The sequence below is a fragment of the Petromyzon marinus genome, chromosome 56, assembly GCF_048934315.1.
Source record: "Petromyzon marinus isolate PM22_M1 ecotype Great Lakes invasive population chromosome 56, UKy_Petmar_22M1.pri1.0, whole genome shotgun sequence".
Lineage (NCBI taxonomy): Eukaryota > Metazoa > Chordata > Hyperoartia > Petromyzontiformes > Petromyzontidae > Petromyzon > Petromyzon marinus.
This window is the reverse complement of record NC_133722.1, coordinates 9,915,286-9,933,412: the sequence shown is the minus strand read 5'-3', so window position 1 is coordinate 9,933,412 and position 18,127 is coordinate 9,915,286. Positions and strand designations below refer to the sequence as shown.

The window sequence follows — 18,127 nt, the reverse complement described above, 5'->3', positions numbered from 1 at the left end:
GACGGAGTGTGTGGGTGTGTGCGCTCCGCTGGGTCATGTAGCCCGCATGTCCAGCCACCGCATGCCGAAACAGCTTTTGTTCGGCCGGATCGAGGGGGCTAAACGGGCGCGGCACGGGCTAGAGAAGAGATGGAGTGACGTGGTACAGGAGGACGTGGAGCTGAGTGGACTTGCTGATGACCGGTACCAGCGGTGTCAAGATCGGCCTCTGTGGAGGAGGCTCGTGAAGGACGCTGCTACTGGGCAGTTGGAGGCAGTCGCCCTCCAACAACAAGGGAGGGTGGAGGAGCGACGCTCACAACGAGCGGAGCGCCGGGTGGCTAAAGCACAGCAGGTTGGCACAGTAGGGGGCACAGGTGGTGCATCAGCCAGTAATTTCAATCATCTCAGTCAGTCGACCCGTGGCACCTGGGTCTGCCCCGTGACCTCCTGTCAGCGGGTGTTCGATACTTCACGTGGCCTCAAGGTGCACCTAGCCTGGCACAAGCGCCGTGGTGACGTCACCGCCACTTAGTGGCGAGTAGCGGCCGTTGTTGCTCAGCTGACTGCGGAGTTGGTAGCGTAGCGCTACGAACCCGGCCACCAGAGAGTTTGATTCCCGCTCACCGCCACTAACACCAGTGGCGATTATCTCTGTATCGGTCCTGGGCCTCCCCTAGGTCGACTCAGCCTCAAGTGAGTACCTGGTGCGATGTGTAAACATCGCCAAAAGGAAGACAAAGACAGCCGAGCGTGGTGCTGGCCACCCACCCCCTCGTGTGCTGTGCAAGCCTTCATAGATGCTCGCTGACAGCGCTTACCCTAACAGTCATACGGGAGACTTTTGTCTTGTGTTTGAGAGTGAGTGCAGTTCTATATGGGACGAGATGATGGTTCTGTATGGGACGAGACGAAGTTTCTATATGGGACGAGATGAAGGTTCTGTATAGGATGTGGGTTTTGTATGAGCGTTCTGTATGGGATGAGGGTTCTGTATGGGATGAAGGTTCTGTATGGGATGTGGGTTTTGTACGAGATGAGCGTTCTGTACAGGATGAGGGTTCTGTATAGGTTGAGGGTTTTGTATGGGATAAGGGTTCTATATGTGATGAGGGTTCTGTATGGGATGAGGGTTCTGTATGGGATGCTCTGTGTCGTGTGTAGTTGGAGATTCTGGAGAAGAGGCTGGGAGATCTGGAAACGATGATGGGAATCTTTCCCGACGGCAACCTGCAGAAGTTGGCGAGTGATGCCATCACCACCACAAGCACCACCACAAGCGCCATCACCACCACAAGCACCACCACAAGCGCCATCACCACCACAAGCGCCATTCACACCACAAGCGCCACCACAAGCGCCATCGCCACCACAAGCGCCACCACAAGCGCCACCACAAGCGCCATCGCCACCACAACCGCCAACACTGTTTATCTGATATTCGCCATCACTGCCACCATCACGACAGTCAATACCGCTAACTTCCGCCAACATCACTTGAACATTAACCACCACTACGAAATGAATCACCACTGCTACTACCGCCATACCCCTAATACTGTCCACTTTCACCAACACCATCATGAACAACCATTTACACCACCACCACCATCAACCATTATCACAACATCCCACCTTCATTTGCTATCAACTCCACCATCATTGACGCGTCCACCGTCACAACACTTTGGCGATGTGAAGTGTTGGATCGTGGAGACCTGTGAGATGCTGACCGCTCTGAAACTCTGTTGTGTGATTTAGAACGCCCTGCTGGCCAATCTCCAGAGGAGCAACATTCTGGTAGGTGAGGCAGACTGGGCCCTGTCATGGGAATGTGGAATATCCACCACGGGCTCAGGGCCGCCAACCAGAATACACACCTGCCCATGCACGTTTTGAGCAAATTTCAGTGATGACATCTGACACAAGGCCTGACAAGCGGTGGAGTGGTTAGGGCTGGTAGACCAAGACCAGGGTGAGTAGTGGCAGTGATGGCAGTAGACCAGGAGCAGAATAAGTAGTGGCAGTGATGGCAGTAGACCAGGAGCAGAATAAGTAGTGGCAGTGATGGCAGTAGACCAGGGGCAGAATAAGTAGTGGCAGTGATGGCAGTAGACCAGGAGTAGAATAAGTAGTGGCAGTGATGGCACTAGACCAGGAGCAAAATAAGTAGTGGCAGTGATGGCAGTATACCAGGGGCAGAATAAGTAGTGGCAGTGATGGCAGTAGTCCAGGAACAGAATAAGTAGTGGCAGTGATGGCAGTAGACAAGGAGCAGAATAAGTAGTGGCAGTGATGGCAGTAGACCAGGAGCAAAATAAGTAGTGGCAGTGATGGCAGTATACCAGGGGCAGAATAAGTAGTGGCAGTGATGGCAGTAGTCCAGGAACAGAATAAGTAGTGGCAGTGATGGCAGTAGACCAGGAGCAGAATAAGTAGTGGCAGTGATGGCAGTATACCAGGAGCAGAATAAGTAGTGGCAGTGATGGCAGTAGTCCAGGAACAGAATAAGTAGTGGCAGTGATGGCAGTAGACAAGGAGCAGAATAAGTAGTGGCAGTGATGGCAGTAGACCAGGAGCAAAATAAGTAGTGGCAGTGATGGCAGTATACCAGGGGCAGAATAAGTAGTGGCAGTGATGGCAGTAGTCCAGGAACAGAATAAGTAGTGGCAGTGATGGCAGTAGACCAGGAACAGAATAAGTAGTGGCAGTGATGGCAGTAGACCAGGAGCAGAATAAGTAGTGGCAGTGATGGCAGTAGACCAGGAGCAGAATAAGTAGTGGCAGTGATGGCAGTATACCAGGAGCAGAATAAGTAGTGGCAGTGATGGCAGTAGACCAGGAGCAGAATAAGTAGTGGCAGTGATGGCAGTAGACCAGGAGCAGAATAAGTAGTGGCAGTGATGGCAGTAGACCAGGAGCAGAATAAGTAGTGGCAGTGATGGCAGTATACCAGGGGCAGAATAAGTAGTGGCAGTGATGGCAGTAGTCCAGGAGCAGAATAAGTAGTGGCAGTGATGGCAGTAGACCAGGAGCAGAATAAGTAGTGGCAGTGATGGCAGTAGACCAGGAGCAGAATAAGTAGTGGCAGTGATGGCAGTAGTCCAGGAGCAGAATAAGTAGTGGCAGTGATGTGAGTAGGCGCTGTCTGTGTGCAGGGGGCTGTGGAGGTGTTGCAGTGCAGGATCGGATTGCTGCAGACATCGACACTGGACCACGTGGAGTTTCAGCTCCAGGTGAGTGCACAGACAAAGATCCCCCATAGAGCCTTAACAGATTGTTGGGGCAAATTCTGTTAGTAAGCACCGCACATACATACACACACAAACAACAGCCGCCATTCGCCACCAAGTGGCGGTGACGTCACGACGGCGCTTGTGCCAGGCTAGGTGCACTCCAAGGCCACGTGAAGTGTCGAAGGCTTGCTGACGGCAGGTCACGAGACAGACCCAGGCGCCACGAGCTCGACCGAGATGAGTGGCAGAGGCAACAACTGTGCCCTCCACTGTGCCAACTCGTTGCATTTTATCCGCACGCCGTTGCGAGCGTCGCTCGTCTGCCCTCTGCACTGTTTTTTGGGAGGGCGACTGCCTCCCCAACTGCCCCCGGTCGCGTCCTTCACGAGCCTCCTCCACACACGTACTTTCCCCCCGCTGCGCTGCGTTTCCCCGTGTCGCCCAAGGGTCTCCTGGTCAAGATGAGTGAGCTAGACACGTTCCGCTCGGCTCTCGATGAACCCAGCGTCACAGGCGAGGTGAGCCTCAGGGCGGACTGGGGGGAGGTGGGGGAGGGGGAGAGTGACTGCCAGGGTTCCTCTATGACCACAGATACGAGAACGAATCGGTGGATTGATTACAATTGATTGTGATGCTCAAGATACATGCGCACGTGTGGCGAGTGAATTGTTTCTGTTGTATGCAGTCGGCTGCCCGTGACCCCCTACGGGGGGGCTCTGTAATTCACGAGGCACTGCAAAAAAAAAAGAATTTAACCTCAAAGACAAAACCACACTGCATATTCCCCGCAACGAGCGTTCAGGATTTCTCGGTGCGCCGCGGATTTGGGGAGGAATTGTATGTGTTATTTATCCGAGACTTGCTCGCAAACTACAGCAGCGCGGCCCGTGTCTTTCAACTCAGACGAGGGGGGGAGAGTTTCGTGATTTAATGTCAAACCCAAATGAGGAATTGATCGATCAATTAATTAATTAATTGCGGAACCCCTTGAAACGGGGGGGGGTGACCAACTTGTGACAGGCCCAAGAGGTCAAAGCGTGCCCATGAGTTGTGAACACAGCCATGTGTGTATAATTTTATATACACACACACAGGCTGCTTCAAATAAACGTGGACACTTCCGGGGTTTTGCAACGACGCCACAAGAAACGCGCCGCCTCCGGACTCTGAAGATCACCTGTAAAAGATTCCAAGCGTAGCGTTGACGAAAAGTTCCATGTAAGCGTTAACATTTTTTTGAAGCACGCTGTATGGGTATGCAGGGCGCTTCAAAAAAACGTTGACACTTATATGGAACTATCGTTTTTTATGTAAGAATAACGAATATTGCACTGTTAACATGATAGCAAATGTGATGTTAATCGCTTCAAAAAGTCTCCACTTGTTCGCCATCGTCGTCAACGCGCGCCTGGAATCTTTTCCAGGTGGTTTCCAGAGCCCGGAGCTCACAACAATTATTGCGGCGTTGTTGCAAATTATCTGAAGCGTCAGCATCTTTTTTTTTTTAAGCGCCCTGCGCGTTTGACAGTTTTCGGCACAGCACGGGAGACATTCATTATTCTTTGCTAGCGTGGCAAGCGAGTTCGACGTTTATGCCCCTTGCACAGTGGCCGCGTGGAGCTCGGGAGACAAGTCGTCCACCGCTGCTCTGAACGCCGTTGTTGTTGTTGACTGAGTAGACCAGGGGTGGGGAAACGTCCGGCCCGCGGGTCGTATGAGGCCCGCGAAATCATTGGGTCTCTGGCCCTGCCAAGGCAACCGCAGGCGGGACTCGAAATTCAATAAATCTAGGTGCAAAACCTGGAAAAGCAGTTGCGAGTAGCAACAACATCAATACCGGCTAACATCACCTCATGCCTCGTCAAAGAGAAGCAGTTCCAGCCCATCACATTAGGGGCGAGTTAATTAAATGTTTGACCAAATATAACAGGCTATTTTTTAAGTTGATCATTTTGTATGGCCCGCGAATGATGTTATACAAATATCCAAATGGCCCTTGGCAGAAAAAAGGTTCCCCACCCCTGGAGTAGATGATGCGGGGTGGTGGGTGAGTGGTGGTGGGTGAGTGGTGGGTGGGTGAGTGGTGGGTGGGTGGTGGTGAGTGGTGGTGGGTGAGTGGTGGGTGGGTGGGTGTGCCTCCCATCAGTTGCTCCGCTATTTAAGAGCGCTGTGCGCGAGACCTGCCAGGTGGAGGCGCTGCGCGCGGTGCTGGAGAGGTTCGAGTGGGTGGTGCAGGCAGTGCCCGGCATCGTGCACAGGCTGGTGGTGCAAGCGTCGGAACACGACCACGGTGGGGACACAGACAAAGATCCCCCGTGTAGCCTGCGCAGACTTAGCGAGTAGCAGCACCTATGAAGGCCGGCACGGCGCACGAGGTGGGGGTGGGTGGCCAACACCACGCCCGGCCGCCTTTGTCTCCCGCCAGTGGAGATGTTTACCACACACCGCACCAGGTACTCATTTCGGGCTGATTCTACCTAGGGGAGGCCCAGGACCGGTTCAGATAAACGTCACTGGTGTTGGTGGCCATGAGCGGGAATCGAATTCTGCCGAGTTCATAGCACAGCGTGCGAACCGCTCCACTAGACCACTCCCCACACACAACACAAAGATCCCCCGTATAGCCGAATGACTATTGGGGCAAGGGCTTAGTGGCCGTGAGCCAGGTATTGAACTCGGGTCGCTAGATTCCACAGCGCAGTGCGCTAGCCACTCCACCATACGGCCACACACAAAAAAGACAAAGATCCCTCAGTAAATTATTAACAGACTGTTGGGGCAAGTGCTGTTAGCGAGTAGCACCTATGGAGGCCGGCACGGCATACGAGGGGGTGGGTGGCCAACACCACGCCCGGCCGCCTTTGTCTCCCCCAGTGGCGATGTGGTTTTACACCGCACTAGGTACTCATTTGAGGCTGAGCCGACCTAGGGGAGGCCCAGGACCGGTTATGATAATCGTCACTGGGTGTTGGCCGTGAGCGGGAATCGAACTCGGATCGCCGGGTTCGTAGCGCTGACCGCTCCACACTCCATACGTTTCGAGGCAGATGGGATTGCTCATCTCACCGTCGGGGTGAGTTGTGGGGCTGTGGGCAGGACCTGGGGGCCACAGTTTCTCGACCTCAATGTTGAAAATTTTCTTTCTCACCCCCCACCACCACCACTACCGCCGCCTCCCTGGGCCCCATTCACTCTGCGCGTGCCCCCAGCGCTCCGCTTTGGGCAGCAGCTGCATGGCATGGAGGCAGCGCAGCAGAGCCGGGCTGGGACCCTCAGAGACAACGTGGCGCTGCTGCTTGAGGTGGCACCACGCGCGCGCGCACGCACGCACGGCCACCAACAAACAACAAAACAAAGACACGCCCCCCCCCCGCCCCATAGCCTGAACAGACTGTTGGGGCAAGTGCTGTTAGCGAGCAGCACCTATGAAGGCTGGCAAGGCACACGAGGGGGTGGGTGGCCAGCACCACGCCCAGCCGCCTGTCTCCCTAGTGGCGTTTTTACGCACCGTACCATGTACTCACTTGAGGCTGAGTCGACCTAGGGAGCCCCGGGACCGGTTCAGATAATCGTCACTAATGTTGGCCGTGAGCAGGAATCAAACTCGGGTTACCTGGTTCGTAGCACAGCGCGCTAAACACTACACTACCGCTCCCCTGACAACCACCACACACACACACACCTGCTGCTCCCGTGAGCCACACACCGGCACAACACCCCATAACAGGCCCCGAACAACCGTCCTTGCCATACCCCCCCCCCCGTTTCCGCCTCCAATATCATCCAAACAACACCCCCATCAAAGCTCTCACACACATCCATGCCATCACAGCTCGTTGCCTTAACAGTCCGCCATAGCCATAACACCCCCGTCTCACAGCCCTAACAACAGCCTGTCATTTGCTCCCAGGCGAAGTCTAAGCCCAACGCCTAGAACTCACCACTATGCAGCTCCAATCTCATCACGCTGGCGCGAGCCAGACTGCTGTCAGTCTTAGGTCTAACAGCGTCCGCTAACCACCACCAGTAAAGCCTCAACACTGTTGGGGCAAGTGCTGTTAGCGAGCACCTATGCAGGCTGGCACGGCGCACGAGGGGGCGTGGCCAGCACCACGCCCGACCGCCTTTGTCTCCCTCGTGGCGACGTTTACACACTGCACCAGGTACTAATTTGAGGCCGTGTCGACCTAGGGGAGGCCCTGGATTGACCCCGGAGCGCAGCGTGCTGATCGCTGTGCAGCCGCTCCCCACACCACCATTACCACCACCGTCACACCACGTCACACCACATCACACCACCGTCACACCACATCACACCACCGTCACACCACCATTACCACCACCGTCACACCACGTCACACCACCGTCACTCCTCTCGCCCACAGATGGAGCAGTCGCTCAAGGAGAACGTGGCCTCTGTGCAGACAAACTTCGCCAGTCTGGAGGCACGGGTGACGCAACTTGGCCAGTGAAGAAGAGGAGACAAGAGGAGGTGAAGGAGCCAAAGAAAGAAAAAGAGAAGTGGTGGCGGTGAAGTACGGATGAAGCGTGCAGCAGCAGCAGAGCCGGTGACGAGAGGTGACGCTAGGTGACGCGGTAACCGCCCACTCCGGTTTTGCACTTCAATCCGTGTCCTCGTCTGCAGCCTTCAGAACGCATTCACGAAGCCCCCATCACCGCTCTCACACGACGGACTGCTCCCGTCTCGAGGAGGAGGAGGAACGCGGTCCCGGGGTGTCCTCACGCCGTTCCAACAGCGGCGGCGCTTCGCCACCAGCACCACAAAACCACCACGGCGCGTTTGCAGCACCGCCGCCCCTCCTTCAAAATAAACCGAGTGGCAGTTCACCACCCACCCACCACCCACCCACCCACCACCCACCCACCACCACCGTCTGTCTCGCCCTCTGGTCACTCGCTCGCTCGGTGAACCCCTCCCTCAGTGCGACGCCACGTGGAGTCAAGACAGGTGGTGGTGGGTGGGTAGAGAGTCGTCTAAAACGCGTCCATACTTTTTTTTATTTTCCCTCGCCTGCCGTTTTATTGTAAATGTTAATTTTTTTGCATGAAACAATTCGGGGAACGTAACGCTTGGCAGGGGAGTGCCCCGAGTTTGCGGGACATTGAGACGGTGAGGGGGGGGGAGTGAGGGGTGGTGGGAATGAGTGGGAGGGGGGGGGTCTGTCCATCCATCCATCCGCGAGCCATACCATCTGCAAGCCACCGCGCGGGTTTTTCCCAAACAACCCAGGAGACGCACGTGCAGTAGGTCCGGCTGCGTGGGAGGGTTTACGGATCGCGCACAGATGGGAGCCGACCGACCACTCCGGCTCCACGAGGCGGTACGGCAAGCAGATCTGTGGCAGGCCCCGTGCGTGCGGGCGCAGCGTTTGAGGATTTTCCGTCCTCTGCAGTCCCTCCCAACGGAGATTATTTAAACGCTTGAATAAGATAACTGGCCGAAACATCCCATGCAGGACCCTCCTGAAGAAAAAAGGAGTGGCGCCGTCGGCGGCGCCTTCCCCACGCTAAATATTCCCAAACAACAACAACAACAGCAGCAAGGGTGCATCATTTGCAAACGGCGGGTGAACGGTGTGGGTTGTGTTTGGGGCTGCAGCAAGAGAAACAAAACCAAACTTGACGATGTTTCACTTTTGTTTAAGTCGCCACACGAAACGCCCTTTTGGAGAGAGATTTTGAAGAAAAAAAAAACCTGTCGCAATCAGTTTGTCGGGAGACGCAAGCAATTACTCCCCGACCCACGCCCTGAGCGACCAGTCGCGATAATTGGCCCGCATGCCAATGAACTCGCTCGCTCGCTCGGCGTAGCCACTTGGGAGCGACGAGGTACGACCCGACGACTCTCGTTATTAGCGCAACCGATCGCTCAGTCGTGACCCCCCGCCCCCACCCGAATTTACAGCGAGGACTGAGGGTGATGGGTAAAGAGGGGAGGGGGTAAAGGAACAGGGGGAGAGTTGAGGGAAGGGGGCAGAGAGAGATTGGCAGTGGGGTATGAGGTGGCTGGCATGGCTACTCGGGGGTCAGGGGTTAAAGAGGTACCCATGGATCAGCCGAGCTTAGCACCCGCAGTGTGTGTGCGTGTGTGAGGGAGGAGTGCGAGATGGCTATAGCCACACCCCGTACAAAATAGATCTCTCTTCTTTCACCCTAGGTTCGCATATACATATACAATCATATAATTCTATACATCTCTATACATTTGTGTGTGTGTTGTGTTGCAGCCTCTGCGCCATGATAAACCATTAAACATTTTGTAAGGCCCAAAATAACAATGTCAACAATAATAATAACAGAAGAAACTTTTTTTGAGAAACATTAGTTTTTCTTCTTCTTGTTTTTGAATCCTTTTTTAACTTTACAATTTACAAGGAGCAGCGAAGAGACCTGCAGGACCCCCCCCGCTCCCACCACCCCTTCTCGGGCGACGTCACTACAGCAAACCCATTATTAAAAGATACAAAAAGAACAAAAATAAAGGGAATAGAAATCTCGTAAACACGGTACAATAAATAGATAAACACCCCCCCCCCCCACGAGAAACCAGCGGTGGCGATGGCGGCGATGAAGGGGGGTTGGCGGTGGGGAGCGAGGGGGGTAAAAAGCCGCGCTTGATTCGCCATCGAAATTCCCTGCTGCAGTCCCTCGCGCATCCCCCATCAGCCGATTCCCCCACCAAGTTGACCTCACAGACTCCCCCCCCCCCCCCCCGTTAGTACCCTCCCCCAGCCTACGCCCCCCTCCTGCTCACACTTGGCTGTCTCAATCTCGCCCCCCACTCTCCAAACCCAACGTGTTTCAAGTGCAAAGCATAACAGGCTGAGGTTTCCGAATTTCAAGTTACCAACGAACGGATGAATCGGTTTGTTTATATTTTCTACATTTATATATGTACACAATATTACAAAGGCGAGCGTTCCGGTGCGAAATCTGCGCGCGTCCGTACAGACGAGACGGACGAAGGTGCGGGCGGCAAGAGGCCAGACCCGGCGCTCCCACGCAGCCCAGAAAAAATAAACCACGTCGCAGCGGAGCGTGGGGCAGGTGAATTTCCACTGAGCAAGAACCCAGAATCTGGAACCCGGGAACGCAGAAACCGGACTGGGAGCCATCTCCGGGAAGTATTTCACAATCCGCAACAATAAGACTGTGGGCAAAATGTCACCCACCGAACCCAAACCAAACGACAACAAATTGAAATCAAAGTGGACCTGTTCAGGAGCAAAAAAAAAGGTTAAAACGAATATCAAATGCTGGATTCGAAGCAGTGCCCCTACTAAAGACTTTTATGTTAATTCCATCATCACGACCTCTGCTCCTCACGCGTCTTTAATGCCATCTCGGTCTGGTTCCAGATCTGGATTCGTCTCGGTGTGCAGAGTCCAATTCCAGTCGTGCGGTCCGGCTCAAGTGTGAGGGAGGGGGGTGGGGGGGGGGCGCGCCCCAGCCACGCTAAGCGATTCACAGGGCCGCCCCGATTGGCTGGAAATCCCGAGCGGCGGTCAGTGTGGCGTAGTGGTATTGTGGCGTTGACCAAGTCGCTAGGCCCGGTGGCCTGGGTGGCAGCGAGGCGGGCGAAGGAGGCGGGCGGGGCTGATGGCGCGGCAGTGCGCTGTAGTTGGCTGGTGTCCTCCCCCCACCCCCCACAACTCTGGGAGGTCGCAGGGTTGGTGGTGGGGGGGGTGAGGTGCGGCGACCCGGTCAGAGGTCACGTCACCTCCATGGGGGCAGGCTTGTCGGCGAGGCTGCTCAGGGAGCCGAGGTCGGCCTCGTGGCTCTCCCTACACAAAACACAAAGAAGATCCCCCGTGTAGTTTTAACAGACTGTTGGGGGCAAGTGCTGTTAGCGAGCAGCACCTATGCAGGCCGGCACCGTGGCACACGAGGGGGTGGGTGGCCAGCACCACGCCCGGCCGCCTTTGTCTCCCGAGTGGCGATGTTTACAATCCTGCACCAGGTACTCATTTGAGGCTGAGTCGACCTAAGGAAGGCCCTGGACCGGTTCAGATAAGTCACTGGTGTCGGCCATGAGCGGGAATCAAACTCAGGTCTCTGCCACGTCCGTAGCGCAGTGCGATAACCACTGTACTACCGCTCCCCACGCATGCACACAGACACACACGCACGGACACACGCACAAGCGCACATATACCCCAAACAGCGCGCGGATGCTCGCACACAGGCGCGTTGATGTGCTTGCACGAACACACGGCCGTCATCACAACTCTGCGTGCTCGTGACTTGAGGGGTGCGTTGGCGAGGTGAGCGATGGTGTAATGTTCTTTTGAGAAGGCGCAGAGGAGAGAGAAAGAGAGAGGTAAATGAAGGTGAGCGATGCAATTTAATTAAAGCAAAGATGAGTGAAGCTCTTTGTGACATGACGGGGGAGTGTTACAATTCGACAAACGAGCCAAAACAAAACGAACCCTTGCATGCCCAATTGTCACCGACGCAATAAAGGTGTTAAGACCAGTACGTGTGCAAGACCCAAATGTTACGTTCAGTACTTGCGTACAACAAGTACGTCCGTTCCGACCAGTACGTCGAGTGTAACCCAACCAACCGGTAACCGTCAGGACCAGTACACGTGTGCACGCACGTGAACGGCATGCCCGTACGGACGGTAGACACGCGCCCCTGTCGCTGCGCGAGCCGCTCACCGTGCCGCCATGGCGAGTTTCAGCGCCCCCGGCGACGGCGCCGGCGCCACAGCCAGCGCCCGAGGCGGCGGCGGCGCCGCGGCCGCCGCTCCGTGCGGAGGCCGCGGCGCCGCGTGGGCGTGCAGGGGAGCGCCGCCGCCGGGCAGCGGCGAGGAGCAGCCGGCTGGGCGCGAGCAGGGCGCCGGCGCCGACACGGGCACCGGCACGGGCGCCGGGCGGGCGTGGTGGGGCCGCGGCGCGTGCTGCGCCGGCACGGCTGCGAGAGGCCGGACGCCGGCGAGCTGCACCGTCGCCGTCCTCGCGTACACCGGTTGCGCCGCCGACGACACGACCGCCGCGGCCTTGCTTGCGATGTGAGCGATCGCCACGCTGCTGCCGACAGCGTGCGTTGCCATGGCAGCCCGCACTAGCGGCTGTGCTGGGACGCAGCTTCCTGTTTGAGCCATCGTGCCCGGTTGCTGCAGCAGTTGCTGCTGCTGCTGCAACTGCAACTGATGCTGCTGTAACTGTTGCTGGTGCTGTAACTGCTGCTGCTGCTGAAGGTGTTGTAACTGCTGCTGCTGCTGCTGTAACTGCTGCTGGTGCTGCAGTGCAGCCACGGTCGTCGGCTGTTGTGGGATGGCGCCGCCCGCGCCGGCGAGGTGATGCTGGTGCATCGGGGCCACGTGCCGCATGGCCGCCAGTGCCGTGGGCTGTTGCGCCGATGGCCCTCCGCCGCCCAGCGCCACCGAGGCCCCAGGGCCCACCGGGACGCAGTTGGCGAGGCTGGCGGGGAGAGGCACCGTGCCCACCAAGGTGCCGGCGCGTGCGGGAGAGAGGGCGCTTGCAGACGCGCCGGTGACCGCGGCGGCGCCGCCCGAGGCTAGCGGCAGTGGGTCGGTGGGGCCCAGCAGCGCCGTGACGGCGAAGAGGGCGCCGGCTGAGTCCAGAGTGTTCCCCAAACGGGGGCCCTGAGAAGGGTGAGGTGAGCAGAGTGGGAGTTGAGTGGAGAAATTAATAGGGGGGGGGGGGGGGAGATCAGAAGACAAGAGAGATAAGAATGGAGGTGAGAGAGGTGGAGGGGGAAGAGTGAGAGAGGAGTATGATATGAAGGGGGTGTGAGAGACAGATAAGGCAGCAGATGATGGAGGTTAAAAAGGGATGCGAACACCAGGAGAAAAGAGAGGGATGGATGGGAGAGTAGAGAGCAGGGAGGACGAGGAGCAGACATGAGAGGCAGGGATGGCAGAGGACACGTGAGAAATTTACAAAGATCAATCACCATATGATAAGGATATACTACTGAACTCCTTTTATCCGTGGCTGTCGAGTCCTTTAAAAACGCCTGACATCTGTGGGTCTACTCAGATTATCTGCGATTATCCACCATGCCGATCACTCGTAAACTTTCCACATGTAAGAGTCACACGCCAAATTACTCATTATCCTGAAAATTACTTGTTATCCGTGGGGTTATCGGAAATTTAATTAATTAATAAACCTATCCCGTGATCAAAGCAAGTGCAAGTTCGCCGCACTTATTTTGATAATGAGTCAACACAGACACGCACATAACCACGGAGACACAGAGAGACAAGAAGACACGACCACAGAGACACAGAGGGAGACAGAGACCGACACAAAGCCAAAGAGGCACACACTAATAATGGGGGAGACACACGTACAAAGACTGTCCGTTTAACCTTTTAACAGACTGTAGGAGCAAGTGCCGTTAGCGAGCACCTACGAAGGCCGGCACGGGACACTAGGGGGTGGGTGGCCAGCACCATGCCCGTCCGCCTTGAGACACACATACAGACACAAAGACACAGATATTGAGACAAAGATGTGTCGACACAGACATGAAGATGCATACTAAGGAGACACAGAGACAGAATGAGACGCACACAATTTCTTTCACGGACAAGTAAATTTACCCAGCAGATTCATCCTAAATCCACGATATACCACGTGGATAAGAGTAAAATCGCAGACGATAAGATCCACAATATTGATCCCCCATATAACCGTGGATACCAGGATTTTGATCTATATATAAATGACTATCAACCTATATGCTAAACGTAACATTAAGGCTAAACTGGACAGCTGCGCGCGGGAAGAAACATCTACCTTTTTCTTCTAACAAAGCGGGAAGACTGAAGATGAGCCGCGCGATTGACAACGGCAAAACGGCGGCTGCGGTGATCAGCACCCCCCCAAATCCTCCTCCTCCTCCTCCCCCCCGTACCTGTTGCTGCTGGTGCAGTGAGTGAGCGGCGCTCTGCTCGCGCTGCATGTCCGCCACTTGCTGCTGGTGCCTCGCGTACTGCTCCTGCGTGAAGCCTGCGGCGGACAGGGGGCGGAGGGGGGGGGGGTGGTCGGCACGCCCGACGGTCACCGCATTTGGTGCACGACAGGCCGACTCGCGCCTTCCACCGTTTGACAACAAATCCCCGGGGGCAGAACTTTGGACGCCCGTGATTGGGGCGGCTTTGTGGAGGAGGAGGGGGGGGGATTGGTGGACATGGTTAAGAGATATATATATGTGACGTTAAACCCGCCACCACCCCACAGCCAATTGGTAAGGTTTGTCACGTAAACAAAAACACGCCAAAAACTAGGAACGATTTGGCATGTTTTGTTTACGTGACACTAAACCTTACTAATTGGCTGTGTCGGGTGGTGGTGGGTTTAACGACACATTTATATTTACGCACTCTAACTCAAAAACCTCTATTGTGGATAATAGTGGTCAGGAAAGCCTCCTACTACTACTACGTGTTAAACTCAGCGTTAAGAGATTTGTTCAAAACCGCAAACACGTGTCAGGTGGCAAGTTGACCAGCAGATGGCGGCACAGCAAGTTGGTTCGTTCGAGAAGCCATCAGTGATGATCTTATTTATTTCCAGAAAGGGTCAAACCTATTCTCTTATTTTTAATCCTCCTTGGGTCTTTCGGTAAAGTCACGGAGATAGAAAATGTATTTTTTTTAAATCACGACGTTTCGATGGCAACACAAGCAATCGTCTTCAGGTGAATAAATACAGCAGGCGAACCTGCTGAGGCAGGAGAAATATTTATCGCCTGATGTGTTTGCACTCACGAAAGCTTTTAAGATTAAATTTTGCATCGTTTTGGATTCTAGCAAAAAGGTCCCATAGATATAACTGCTCGACCTCAGCTTTAAGTGTTCTGTTACTGGCATTGTCTTTGTACTGTTCGCTTTTTGGCGTTCTCTGTTCTGACACTGGTGAGACAAGGCCACAAAGAAGGCCGTCTCTGGTGTAAGCCAATCAGTTTCAAAAACAATGCATTTATCATTTCCTTTCTACGTGACTTTACCGAAAGAACCAGAGAAATTCCTGCAGTCACAAAGGCTTCAAATCAAGTTTATATCAAGTTTAATGCATATATTATCAGAGCATGTTTGTGTGCATGTTCTACCACAAGTACGTGTGATTGATGCAGTACTTGACGCCTTGCAAAAGGTATCTATTGGTGGTATTTGAACATCTAAACACCTCTTTAATTGCCAGAAAGGGTGACATCTACTCCATCATCTGATTACCCATTTTGTATGTGTATTGGGTTTGCTCCGGATTATCCGGCTTCCCCCACCATAAGGCGATATTTTCCTTAAACAGACCCCAAATGGTATCCATCTAACACTGTGTAATGGAAGTGCGCTCAGTCAATCCTGTCACTGCAAGGGCCTCCTCATACTTGGTCGGCAGGCACGCGGTCATGAAGGTTTTTAGACGACGACACGAAGCTGTGTGTTAGTCTGTGGCCCTGTGTAATAATAATAATAATTTACACGTGTAAAGCACGTTTCATCCGCAGATCTCAATGCACGCCGTGCACGGAAAGCAGGAAATAACGAGAAGCAGGGTAAAGGGGCAGAACTCGGGGGTAAAGATGGGTTTAAAGAGGTGAACTTTCAAGACGGACTTAAATATATCTCACGATTACTGTCGATTCTCCTATAACGTTGCGTGTTTTCATCACGCGAATTGCATGTAACGCGATGAATGTGATCGGGAACGCAACGCTATTGAGTGAACAGGACCACGTCGCGCGAGTCGGACACAGCGCTTGTACGGCCGCCTCGGCGTAGCGTCACACAAGGCGAGATGCTACCCACAAGCCTCAGTCTTTGTTCAGCCTGCGCACGCATATCATGCGTTACCGCGGACTGTGTTTTATCCTACATTAAATATTATTCATTATAATACCATTTTTCCATGACGCGGTGTTATCCTTCAGGAACACAACGACCGCGTTATAGAAGAGACTGGAAAAGCAAAGGAAAAATTGTTCCACGGTTTAGGAGCTGCACTGGCAAAAGCCCGACCACCCCAGGAAACGAGCCTTGACCTCGGCAGTACTTCGGAGGTGATCCAAAGATTCCCCAACCGGGAACCTCGTCCCTCACGTTGCCCCTCCCACGGCGTCTCACCCCCCCCCCCCCCCCCGCCACCTCCGCCCCCTCCTACCCCGGCGGCAGTGACTCTCACCGCCGTGGTCCGTGGCCACGTGCCGCGCCCCGCCGCCGTGCCGTGGCCGCTTGCCGGCGCCGGGGTGAGCGGCGGCGCCGTGCCGCGGGCGGTAGTGCGGGCAGCGCGCGGCGCGGATGTCCGCGAGGAGGCAGCTGAGCGGATCGGTGAGGGCCGGGTGCGGCGAGGGCGCGCCGGGCTCGGCCGGACTCGGCAACGTCGCCCGCTCCCCCTCCCCCTCCCGCTTCTCTCGCTCCTCCGCGCCGCCGTCAGGGCTCAGCCTCCACAGGAGGCCGTCAAGCGGCGAGCGCAAGCGGTCGAGGAGCAGCCTGAATGCACGGGGGGGAGCGGGAGCGGTCGGTACAATCGGGTTTGACGTGGGAGGTTTGATTCAGGCTAGGTTGCCCATGGAGTGCTTCTGGGGTGCCTATTTGTTACGGTGAACTTCATACCTGCTGCTGAGTTTGCACGCGCGGTGGTGGAGGTGGCGTTGGCGATGGTGATGATGGTAGCGGTGCTGGTGATGGTTGTGTGTGGATATGACAGTGGCGGTTGTGCGTGTGGTTATGACGGCGGTGGTGGCGGTTGCGCGCGTGGTTATGGCGGTGGCGGCGGTGGTCACCTCCCGCCTCGCCCGACGCGCCGTCGTGCGAGCCCCATGCAGCGCGGCGGCGACGACAGCGACGTGAGGCTGTACCCACGCACGCCGCCTCTGCCGTTGTCATCGTCGCTGACCGCCTGCCCGCTCGGTTCGCAATCCCGGGGCTGTGCGGCACGAGCAGGAGAGCCGGTAAAAGGGGGAGAGAACTGGTTAACAGGAGAAACCGATGGAGAGAATCGGTGAGAGCGGATTCGCTTTAGAAGAGAACCGTTCACGGGAGAAAGGGGAAACAGGAGAACCGCTGAGGGGGAACGGGTGATAAGGGGGCAAGAAGCAACGGAGACAATCCGCTGCTGTTGCTGTACCACTACTTCGGCACAGAGACACGTCGAGCACGGCGCGTCGTGAGCTCAGGAGGAACGCAGTGCGGTGCACAGTGCGGTGCACAGTGCGGTGCACAGTGCGGTGCACAGTGCGGTGCACAGTGCGGTGCACAGTGCGGTGCACAGTGCGGTGCACAGTGCGGTGCACAGTGCGGTGCACAGTGCGGTGCACAGTGTGGACCGTGCGGCTTTGTGTGCACTCTAAGTGTGTGGAGTGCGGAGTTAGGCATGGCGGTGTGTGCGGAGCATGGTGCGTATTTGTGTATGCGGTTGCGGTGCATTGTTGTGCCGTGATGCACGGTGCGTATATATTTTGTAACGGTGTGGTGGTGGGGTGGGGGGCGCATCTCACCGCGTGGTAGAGGCACCCAGCGACCCGGCGGAAAGTGAACGTCCCGTCGGGACCGTTCTCCTGCTCCGAGTCGGATGACGAAGACTGAACCTGCAGAGCGAGATGAGCGGTCAGTCGCACTTTAACCAACACACTGGCACCCAGGGCCAGCCCACTAGGCTCTATCAGAGATCCACAGGACAAGCCTCCAGGGTTCCAAAACCAGCCTCGGGGGGATTCCAGGAAGTCTGCCACACCCTGTCACAACATTGCTATGCTGCACAGTCACCAAGCAAAGATGACGATCCCCTTCGTAGCCGTAAACAGACTGTTGGGGGCAAGTGCTGTTTGTGAGCACCTATGAAGGCCGCCACAGCACGCCAGGGGATGGGTGGCCCGCACAATACCCAGCCGCCTTTGTCTCCCCGGTGGCG

The 18,127-nt window shown here is 55.6% G+C and overlaps 2 protein-coding genes across 6 annotated transcripts in view; one reads left to right on the top strand and one right to left on the bottom strand.

Annotated features, from left to right (window-relative positions):
• Positions 1-11,711, top strand: part of LOC116954791 (dynactin subunit 2-like) — a 31,674-nt gene extending 19,963 nt beyond the window's left edge. For 2 of the 4 annotated variants that reach the window (XM_076052554.1, XM_076052555.1), the window contains 7 exons: positions 1,144-1,221; positions 1,741-1,779; positions 3,138-3,215; positions 3,662-3,733; positions 5,379-5,505; positions 6,425-6,516; positions 7,601-11,711. In XM_076052554.1, coding sequence (XP_075908669.1) covers positions 1,144-1,221; positions 1,741-1,779; positions 3,138-3,215; positions 3,662-3,733; positions 5,379-5,505; positions 6,425-6,516; positions 7,601-7,687 — 573 coding nt within the window. In that variant the 3' untranslated portion in view covers positions 7,688-11,711. The remainder of the gene's footprint in view (positions 1-1,143; positions 1,222-1,740; positions 1,780-3,137; positions 3,216-3,661; positions 3,734-5,378; positions 5,506-6,424; positions 6,517-7,600) is intronic. The other 2 variants (XM_032975607.2, XM_032975609.2) reach the window with 2 other exon arrangements.
• Positions 8,861-18,127, bottom strand: part of LOC116954666 (enhancer of polycomb homolog 1-like) — a 37,660-nt gene continuing 28,393 nt past the window's right edge. Inside the window, exons 9-14 of one of the 2 annotated variants that reach the window (XM_076052553.1) lie at positions 17,715-17,804; positions 17,001-17,143; positions 16,379-16,707; positions 14,130-14,224; positions 11,900-12,849; positions 8,861-11,020 (exon numbers count right to left, since the gene is read on the bottom strand). In XM_076052553.1, the coding sequence (XP_075908668.1) occupies positions 10,948-11,020; positions 11,900-12,849; positions 14,130-14,224; positions 16,379-16,707; positions 17,001-17,143; positions 17,715-17,804 (1,680 nt within the window). In that variant the 3' untranslated portion in view covers positions 8,861-10,947. The remainder of the gene's footprint in view (positions 11,021-11,899; positions 12,850-14,129; positions 14,225-16,378; positions 16,708-17,000; positions 17,144-17,714; positions 17,805-18,127) is intronic. The other variant, XM_032975365.2, reaches the window with a different exon arrangement.